This window comes from Schistocerca gregaria, chromosome 7, assembly GCF_023897955.1.
Source record: "Schistocerca gregaria isolate iqSchGreg1 chromosome 7, iqSchGreg1.2, whole genome shotgun sequence".
NCBI classification, from domain to species: domain Eukaryota; kingdom Metazoa; phylum Arthropoda; class Insecta; order Orthoptera; family Acrididae; genus Schistocerca; species Schistocerca gregaria.
The window spans coordinates 197,502,307-197,513,176 of record NC_064926.1 but is presented as its reverse complement, the minus strand read 5'-3'; the positions used below and the strand labels follow the sequence as shown (position 1 = coordinate 197,513,176).

Below are 10,870 nucleotides of genomic sequence, written 5' to 3'. Positions count from 1 at the left end.
TTCAGTCAGTCAGTACACAAGTCAGTGATACAAATTTCGATGGACATGCCTACAGACAAGTTTCACACTGTGTGTGACAAATTTAGAGAAGTTTTTAGTGATTTCTTGCTTGTGTGAACAAGTTTTGTGCTCATATTTTTATCAAAGATAATACACAACCGAAGTTTTCTTGAGCTAGGCAAGTGCCCACTGCCATTAGGAAACAGGTCACTAACAATTACAGCAATTGCAAGGTGATGAAGTCATCAAGCCAATCAGTGCAAGTCTGTGGTGCTCCCCATTTGACATCCTTCACAAACCTTCAGGATGTCTTTGATTGGGTGTTGATTTTAAGTCGACTATGATCTTTTATTAGTCAGTGATACACACACATACCCTTTGCCCCACCAAAGGAACTGATGGACAGATTCGGTGAGGGTCATTATTTTTCCAAGATAACTGCTTTTTAGAACAAGTGACTGCCAGGGTACCTTCTTGCTCAGATTTTCTGGATAATATTGTTGTCTCTGGACCTTTTGCAGGAGAACATTTACTCACTCTTGAGAGCCTTTTTCAAGAACTGTTATTGGCAGGCCTCAACTGTCCCAAAGACAAATGCCCTTTTTCCACATGAAAATAGAATATCTGGGGCATGTCATTAATGTGCTGGCCATTCACCCCACCAGACTCATTTTCAAGCCATCAGAGACTTGCTGTCTCCCAAAATCTAACGAAACTGTGAGTAATGTTAGGCAAACTGAACTACTACTACAAATTCATTCCTCATGCTTCTCAGATTGCAGCTCCACTACACGAGTTATGGCCCAAGGATATTCCGTTTGCACAGACCATTGAGTGTCTGTCAGCTTTTGATCAATTGAAATGGGCGGTACATAGCAACACGTGCTCCCCTTATTTTGATCCGGGTAAACCGGTGTTGTTAGCAGTTGACGTTTCTTCTATTGGCTTAGGCAATGTTCTGTTGCATTGTGTCAGATCAACAGACTGTCCAACAGCATTTGCCTCCATATTTCTGACAAAGATTCTGGCGAATTACAGTCAGAGTGAATAAGAAGCACTGGTAATCATTTATGGTGTAACCAAGTTTCATCTTTATCTTTATGAAAGGAAGTTGTTCTTAGTACGGATCATAAGCCACTCACTTCACTCTTCCATCCACCCAAGCCTGTTCCGCCACACACAGTGCAAAAATTGCAACATTGGCTTTCTCGCTGTCGAACACCCTAAGGCTCAACAGTCTAATGCTGATGTGTTAAGATTATTGGTGGACATGGATGATCAGTTCGATTCCTCCAAAGTATTGTGTCAGACGGATGCTCTGGATGCTTCTGCAGTTCACAATTTCCCATGGACTTTTGTCACGTAGCACAGGAGGTAGCTCCGTATGGAGATTTAAGCATTGTGCTGAATTACATGTGCTCAGAGTGGCCAAGGAGAATGAAAGACATTTCGGCCAAAAGTACGTCGATACATTGCTCACCATCAAAAGCCTTGCCAGTAATGTGTGGTGTTTTACTGTTACACACTGAGAATAACCAGGCCTGGGGCATCATCCCACCCATTCTTCAGCAGGATGTTTTAAGGCTGTTGCATCACAGACACTGGGGTATTGTGAGGACAAAGCAGCTGGCTTGACGTCATTCTTCTTGGCTAGGAATGGATGCTCAGATTGAATACATTGACATCACGCTGCACCGCTTGCATAGAGCAACAGGCAGTTTCACCTCAACACTTTTCTGACTGGCCACACCACAGCAGTCTGTGGAAACGTATCCACATTAATTTTTCTGGAACACACTATGTCTTAATTGTAGTGGATGCCTTCAGTCATTTTCCCTTTGCGGTTCCAATGAAATCTATGACGTCCGCCAGTGCTATCAGCACATACACTTAAATTTTTTGCTTCGAGGGTTCGCCAGAAGTGTTGGTGTCTGCTAAAGACCACAGTTCACCTCACAGAAATGTGAACAATTTTGCACAGCCAACAGTACTGAACATATGAACACAGCATCATTCCACCCACAATCAAATGGTGAAGTTGAACGTTTCGTGCAAACATTCAAGGTACAGATGAGTCGATTCCTTGGAACTCTGTCTTGCAACTGTTCCTGTCCACCTACCACACAATGCCTCAAGCTGAACCATCCCTGGCCGAACTTGGATGGCTGCTGGTATCGCACACTGCTTCATATGCTGCACCCACCAACAAGGAATATCAATTAGTACAAAGATTCCACTTTCAGACCCTGGACATACTACTCTTCAGGACCTTCTGGCTTAGACAGTGAGCAACAGGGAACCATTTTGCGTGTCCTTGGACACAACATGTTCTTGGTTTCTTCTCCTACAGGGTCGCTGCTGAAAATAACCAGAACCAGCTTTGCCATTCACGACTCTGTGGTACTGGCACTGCATTTTGTTTTAAAGATTCAGCTCGCAGCCAGGAGTTAAGTACACAGCCATCTGCTGCGAACCTAGTGGCATCTCAGCCCGAAGCACTTCTCATGGGCGTGGGCATGCCCTCATCCCTGGTGCCATCATCACAGCAGCCGATGTCACCATGGGTGATGCCTCTGTGCCCTGCCGCCTTCCTGTCTGAGGGGGTTCTCCAGCATTCGAGACTCCAGCACTAGATGAAGATATGTGCCCGTACCTGCACCCAGACTACCCTCATCAGCAGTTCGCACCACAACCATATGCAACCATGGTTTGGAGATTTGGAGGGGGAGGGTGGTGTCATAAGTACCAACAGGCAGCATTATAGGTATTGAGAAGTCGACAACCCTCTCCAGAGATGGCATATAGCCCAGCAATTGCTGCACCATAATGTTGTAGCAGTGATGCCTCCAGAGAAGTGATATGTGTCAGTGCCACTGCAGAGTGGGCAGTTCCAAGTCAGCTTGTCTACTGAGAGAACCACTTTCTACTTGTGTACTTTGCGCCCCATCTTCTGCTTCCAGTGAGCCCACACCAGCCCACCTTCAGTGAGCATTCTAATGGGACAGGAACTATTTACTATCCAGCCTTAACTTCTAGAATAGTGGCTGAATTTCAGAATCTGCTGCCTGGGCCGATCTGTACAAAGTTAAGTTTGTCAATAAATAGGTGTCTTCTTGTCACTAATCCTTATCAGTTTTCTCCTTGTTCTCCTATCATAGTGTTGAGAGTGGTGATGAGTACAGTCACCTGTGTTTGTATAAAAAACACGATACAATATTCTGAACTTAAACGTAATGAGGAATCTTGATCAGAATGACTTTCTAAATGCCAACCAGCAGTCTGCCTTGGTAGCTGTGGGGTCATTGCAGCAGGTTGTTAACTATAAGGGGACAGGTTTGATTCTTGGATCAATCGGAGGTTCAGATTTTCTCCACTCATGGACTGGGTGTTAAGTTACCCTTATCTTTAGATTCTTGTAACTAACACAAAAATCACTTGCATGGCATCACAAGACAATTCTAAGCCTATATAATTTTGTACCAGGGAATGGCTTGGTCCTCATGAATATTACGAATTGTTGAAACATACTGTCATATCATCTTCCTACTGCTGAGACGGCTGAATGGGCACATACTGAAAGCCAATAAAAAAAAAAGAGACAAAATTAAAAAAAAAAGCCATCCAGCATGGATGCCAAAAGACATTAACTGTGTGAAACCCAATTCGCACTTTTCTCACATGATATACAAAAGCCTTGGAACAATGCAGTCACATAGATGCAGTATTTCAAGATTTCCAATAAGCATTTAACTAAGTACCACATCTATGATTATTATCAAAAGAATGATTGTATGGGGTATCAAGCAACAAGCAAAATTTTTGATGGATTAAGGATTTTTTTGTAGGAAGGACTCAAAGTTATCTTGGATGGAGAGTCAATGACAGATATAGAAGTAACTCTGGGTGTGCTGTGTCACAGCAGAGTAATGTAGTACTATCAATGACATTCACTAAAGAGTTACTGATCTGTGTTTCTCACAGCTGCAGTAAATAGTTTTTCAATAATGTCAACCTATGGGCATTGAAATAGGTAACTTCTGATTTCATCAGTTTGAAAATGTGTAGAAAACATAATTTATTGCTCTTATGTATACTAGATTATCGGCAAGTTTCGAAATGCAGGTATTTCAATACCAGTTTACTCTCTATCCACTGGGAGAAAAAGTGCGAACAAACAAGTACTGTTAGCAGTGCTTGTTTACAAATTTAAAAAAAATTGAGGACATGATGTTTTATGAAAAATTATTTTAATATGCATTACATAATCAAAACCCTTTATTGTTGCACTGAAAACAAACCATCTTACTCATACACATATCAGTACTCAAAAAACATGGACAATCACAGATTTTGAATTATGTTCGTAATGACAAAAAAAAATTACAGAACTTTCATGACATTGTACAAAAACACCTCGCTGATTAGTTAACAGCAACAGTCAGTACAGTTCCAGTTAAGGCTATTAAAAATTATTCATAAAACTCAAACAAATCTATCCACTGAGACAGCTAGTGAATGGCCTCACTGATCAGTTTATTACTACTGAAGATAAAAACAGCACAAAATCAGGAACCCATAAGAATTACTTGTTGCATAACATCAAACCCAACTTATTTTAACATACATTACATAGAATGTATTGAACTGTATATGAATAACCACAGGTACTTATTAGCATTTGACTAACTGCTTTCCATCTCCACTGGATGCTTAAAACTTACTGCCTTTTCAGATTACTGAAACTGTGTATGTGGATTTCCTTACATGGAATCAATAAATCAAGTGACATCTCTTGAATGGAAAGTGAAAGGAATATATACGTGAAAGCAAAAGTTCATGAAACAATAAAAGTGTGATGACAAATTGGTTTTCATATTCAAGTTGTGATGCGCATGCAACTATGTAGTAGATTAACAGCAGAAAATATAAGATATATTGAATGTTGACTATAGTCTTACACAACACTTATCCAATATAATCATGTTTAGTATATGTAAATGTAGATCGTTTTTCTTATTAAGAACAGTATTGAACACCATACTACTGTAAAATACTTTAAATATTTACTGCAAGGAGTCATTTATGTTTCAGGACAGCTACTCACTAACTGATATTGGAAAGCTTATGTTTTTTTCCCCAAAATATTTCGATTTGTACTAATTATCAAATAAGAAAGGAAGAAATGTAGTTTATCAAAAATCACTCATACTTACATCTTAAATTTTACATTTTCTCACCTGAATAGCATCCATTTCACTCACAATATAACAAAATCATAAAATCTTTACTAGTATTGTTTTTGTGGCAAAATACCAGGACTTGCTGTTTTGTGTGCCATTGCAAACAGCCAAAAAATTTGACTTTTTCTATTGTGACACTCATTCTACAATTAACATGTATACAGGTCCAAATAGCAGTTACAATTCATAACACAGCTTGCAGATTTGACAGACTACATCAAACAGAATACAGCACCTACAATTTATTAACTAGTATTTCATGTAAATGCTGTCCAATGGATTAATCAATTCAGAAAAATGTTAGGTGCTCACTGATGAATTTGAAAGACCAATAACGGCAAAAATTAAAAATTTTAAACCTTCTAAGACATTATGTATCATTACTCCAAGAAGTGGACATGAAGAGTCAAAGATGTAATCAAGCAGTTTGAAACATATGCTACCTCTGTTTCATCCAGCATCAAGTTTCTTTATTTCCTCTGTTACAGCATAAATCTCATCCTCATCCAAAATTAACTTTTTAATGCTAAAGTTCTGAGTTTTTCTTTTCTTGTGTAACAATAACTTTCTTTCAGGATTTTTACAACTGGGAGAGGTTTAAACATCACATCATAGCAATAAAAACTCAACACTAATCACATATTACAGGCTAGTCCAAGAATGTGTTAAAAATCTACACATACCCCTACAATAAGTTTCAACTTTGACTGTCATGCAACCTACAAAATACAAGGCAGGCAGGCCTTTAAGTATCCAAAGGTATCTGATTCAGCCTTTTCTCTTATCAGAGAAAATTGTCACTGCAGTTCATTTATGAAATTAAGCAAACATCTACTCCATGTGCAAGACATTGCTACTCTTAGTAAATGCTCCATTTGATCAGTCAGTGCAGAGCTGAACGAAGTTGAGAAATATTCTGCAGACAAATACAAAGCAGAAATTGGAAGCCAAAAGTCAAGTACTTGTTCTCTTTAAAATGTGAAGTAAATGGCATTTACAAATATCTTTCATATCAATACTGACACTGAAATGAAATGAATAATTTAAAATCTGAATGAAGACTGTAAGAACAGTCCAAAGATGAGTAGTGTGCTTTAAAGATGATGTGTAGACTGCATTGGTAGTATTTCACAGTCTTTATGAGTCACAAGAAAAATAGAAATACAAAATAGGAAAACTATGAAGCAAATTAAGAGTAAAAAAAAGTCTCACAAAGATGACATAGGTTGTGAAACATATGTCAGAAGCTCCAATAACTATGTAAGAGTAATGCAAAATATCTCAACTGATCTGCACCTTAAAACACAAAAAATTAAGAAAAATTGTTTTTATGTAGACAATTTTCATATTCTGATCAAAAAATTTCTAGAAAATGCTCAGCACCTGTACAAACAAGTATCAGAAAGACTGTTAAATCACTAAGAGGAGGAGTGAAACAGGGTAACAGGGTGAACTGAGATAAGTACCACATATCCTGCACCTATAATAAGGAGTAAAAGTACAATTGGTCCTTATACAGCACACTAAATCACAGAAGTACCAACTTCACTCACTATCCTTATGTACACCAAAGTCCAAATTACAATGAACAGTCTTTTTACAAGTTTCTCTCAACAGTGTTAACACATCATGTTAGTATCTCCATCTTGGGTCTGCTGAACAGAATCCTAGAACACATGAACAAGACAATGTATTTCAAAACCTCACTTTCACTTTAACAAAGAAGCAAAAATACAACACAATGGCTATGATATACTTTCTTTTCAGACAGTTAAAATTATTTTGTAGAGCTACTTAGTTATGAAAAAGAACGTGATATTTCTAGTTAAAGACAGGAAAATTAAATTATCTCCAGATTATAAACTTTTTAGTTTGACACCAAGCCATGAAAAGCTAATTCTCTGACCCCCCCCCCCCCCCCCACACACACACACACGTGCACGTGGACTGGACTTTCCAAGAGGAAACTCTTAACAAAAATGTATGTAATCAATACTATTACTACAGTGGAATGCACACTGCAGGTTTCAGTGTTTCCTCAAGTTATGTTGATAATAATTAATAAATACAAAAGGTATGTTGTGGACTGCAATACATACAAGAAAGTGGTATATTATTTGCACGCATTTCACCAGCTTACATGTAAGCGTATGTCCCCAATGTGCAGTGGATGTAGCAAGGAGATCACAACTGAGAGCTTGGCATTAAATGTCCCTTAAACTATGAGTCAGGAAATGGACTCCAGAGCATCAAGACCGGTGCCCACAGAGGCAGTGGAATGATTTCTAGAGAACCATGAACTGCCAGCAAAGCAATCATCACTGTGGCTTCCCTGGACACAGCAGCATGAACATCTCTGCTTTCAGAGTGGCTACTCAAACAGGGAAAAAACAAATTCCCTGATAATTCCTGTGTGAGGAGGAAGATGGTGTCAAGAAGCTCCTGATAAATAAATAGAAATAAATGGTGAGGGGGGACAGCATACCACAATAATGACTTTTCTTTCCACTAAGCTTAGCTGTCAGTCAGCAACAGAAACCAAAACATTGCATCAAAACAAGTGTTCAGTTCATAGTACTGTGAAATGTGTGAAAAAAAAAAAAACTGTAAATTGGCATTTATAAGAAGAACAACACCAAAAATGCAACAGGAGCATAATATGTAGGAAATCATCTACGCAACCTGCCACTGATGATGCACTGCAGAAAATAAAGGTAAAATGTGTGTGGCACTACAATTGTGTTTTATTCAGTTGTGAGAGACAGTCCATAAGTAAAAATTATCAATATACCGAAAGTTATTAAATGTGTAATGATATTTTCATTGTGCCTGTCTGCAACTCAATGGATCATCTTTACAGTGAATAGCAGTTTAATATTGTTGATATTCCAACCTCGAGCTTCCACTGTCTGAAAAATTGTCATTTATTAGTCATGAGTAAGAACATACACTAACATGAATAAACATTTATTTGTCATCAATGAATAAAAAGTGTTTCGAATAATAGATAAACCTGAAATCCAGACACATTTTTTGCTCCAATTCTTGGTCATTTATTAACAAATAAACTTTTTGTTGCTATAAAATAAGTTTTCAGAAAAACTCGTCAGAAAGTTTATTTGATTTTCAAGGATTTGTCATTGTGACAAAAAGTATAGTGGGGTAATTTCTTCTTAAATCGTCTTTATTTCAGGATGATGATATAAGACTTTCAGATCATGATCTTCTTCACGAAACATTGAGAAATCACCAATTCCATTCTAGCTTTTAGTAAATATCTGTTTTGATTCCACATTAGCTTCACCTCCCAAATCATGTTCCAAACTTAAAAACAAATTTTCTTTTTGTGTTATAACATCACTTGATATTCATACCTGATTTCTTTGACATTTCTTTGATTGTTATATGTCTGTAGTTCGTTGCAAGCATCCCTTGATCATAGACAGCAATACAAGTGGACTGGTAAATTTTGAGTCATAGGTAAACCATTTCTGCAATTGTTGCAGTTGGTGTAGAAAGGAGAAAAAAAGGCTTCCAATCTTCTCTTGATTAGTTCCTCAATTAATAAAAGTTGCCAGCCGCTGCAATATTATGAATACTTATATAAAAAAAACCAGGCTCTGTTTCAAAATTTTTAAATCCCAAACCTCTATGTAACTGCAAAGACATATGTCAGATTAAAAAATTATGGAAAGCTTACTCAGAGGTATCCTAAAACATCTTTGGATGACTTTGTACATCCAGCAGCACTCCACAAATATTTTAGGAGGCACTATAGATTTAAAGTCAGTTGATGTCAGTCCTCAGCAACCACCGAGTTATTACTTTCTTCACTCATTTTCTAAAACAACAGACATTAACAAACTGTGTAATTATGTCAACTAGACCCTCTTATCTGATAGTGTTAGCAATCTCGGTGCAATGGAGAAGGTATTCCAGATTAGAAATTTCTGTTGGCTGCATTCTCATCTTGGCTAATTACATACAGTAACTTCCACATGTTAGCAATGGGAACAATAAAGTTCTGGAAAGTACAAAATGCCCGGAATTGCACTATGTCGGTAGTGTAGCAGCTAAGGCCATCGGCCTATGAACCATTTTTGTATTGCATTTACTATGCTGTAAAGCAAGTAAAGCTGCAATCAACCAGAAAGTTGTTTTGAACACTTCATTTATTTACTATGCATTGTGGTATTGTCTGTGTTTATGCTTCTTCCATCTTTGAAACAACTTATCCAGCAAATTATGGTTGACCTATGGTTCTACACACACTCCAAAACAATGTGCAGCTTCACTTTTTGTCATTGTTAGAGGTGAAAGAAGTGACAAGTAATAGAAAAAATTGCATGACCAATTAGGGATCAAAACCTAGACCTTTATCTTAGTGATACAGAACTGAAGCCACTCTCCCTCCTGTAGAAACAACCAGTAATTTATGTATCAAGCAGAAACTGCACTGAAGCAAGGGAACAAAAACTAACCACAGATATGTAGAAAAAGTAAAGAAAGAAATTCGGTAGCATTTTATGCTCTTGATTTTTTAAGTTATGAATAATAAATAAAGATTTGTATCCACAAGGAGGAATAATCTCATTGTCCGTGAATGATTCATTTGCAAATAAATTCATTTGAAGAAGTTATTTATCTGCATAATTAACCAGAAAAAAATTGTTTGAACAATGCCCATATCTGAGCATAAATGTTTTTCTGTCATAAACTGATGTAATCTACATTGGTCTCCATTTTCTTTCCATGTATAATCTTGTTACCCCCTCCCATGAACCATGGACCTTGCCATTGGTGGGGAGGCTTGCGTGCATCAACGATACAGATAGCCGTACCGTAGGTGCAACCACAACGGAGTGGTATGTGTTGAGAGGTCAGACAAATGTGTGGTTCCTGAAGAGGGGCAGCAGCCTTTTCAGTAGTTGCAGGGGCAACAGTCTGGATGATTGACTGATCTGGCCTTGTAACAGTAACCAAAATGGCCTTGCTGTGCTGGTACTGTGAACTGCTGAAAGCAAGGGGAAACTACAGCCATAATTTTTCCCGTGGCCATGCAGCTTTACTGTATGATTAAATGATGATGGCGTCCTCTTGGGTAAAATATTCCGGAGGTAAAATAGTCCCCCATTCGGATCTCCGGGCAAGGACTACTCAGGAGGACGTTGTTACCAGGAGAAAGAACGTGGAATGTCAGATCCCTTAATCGGGCTGGTATGTTAGAAAATTTAAAAATGGAAATGGATAGGTTAAAGTTACTTATAGTGGGAATTAGTGAAGTTCGGTGGCAGGAGGAACAAGACCTTTGGTCAGGTAAATACAGGGTTATAAATACAAAATCAAATAGGGGTAGTGCAGGAGTAGGTTTAATAATGAATAAGAAAATAGGAGTGCAGCTACTATGAACAGCATAGTAAACAAATTATTGTAGCCAAGATAACCACAAAGCCCATGCCTACCACGCTTGTACAGATTTATATGCCAACTAACTACGCAGATGACAAAGAAATTGAAGAAATGTTTGATGAAATAAAAGAAATTATTCAGATAGTGAAGGGAGATGAAAATTTAATAGTCATGGGTGCCAGGAATTCGGTAGTAGGAAAAGGGAGAGAAGGAAACATAGT

General features: G+C 37.9%; 1 protein-coding gene across 1 annotated transcript in view; it reads right to left on the bottom strand.

Annotated features, from left to right (window-relative positions):
• Positions 1–4,257: 4,257 nt before the first annotated feature.
• LOC126281287 (protein ILRUN) overlaps positions 4,258–10,870 on the bottom strand; it is a 41,516-nt gene continuing 34,903 nt past the window's right edge. The window contains exon 5 of the mRNA XM_049980110.1: positions 4,258–6,907. Within this exon, the coding sequence (XP_049836067.1) occupies positions 6,860–6,907 (48 nt within the window). The 3' untranslated portion in view covers positions 4,258–6,859. The remainder of the gene's footprint in view (positions 6,908–10,870) is intronic.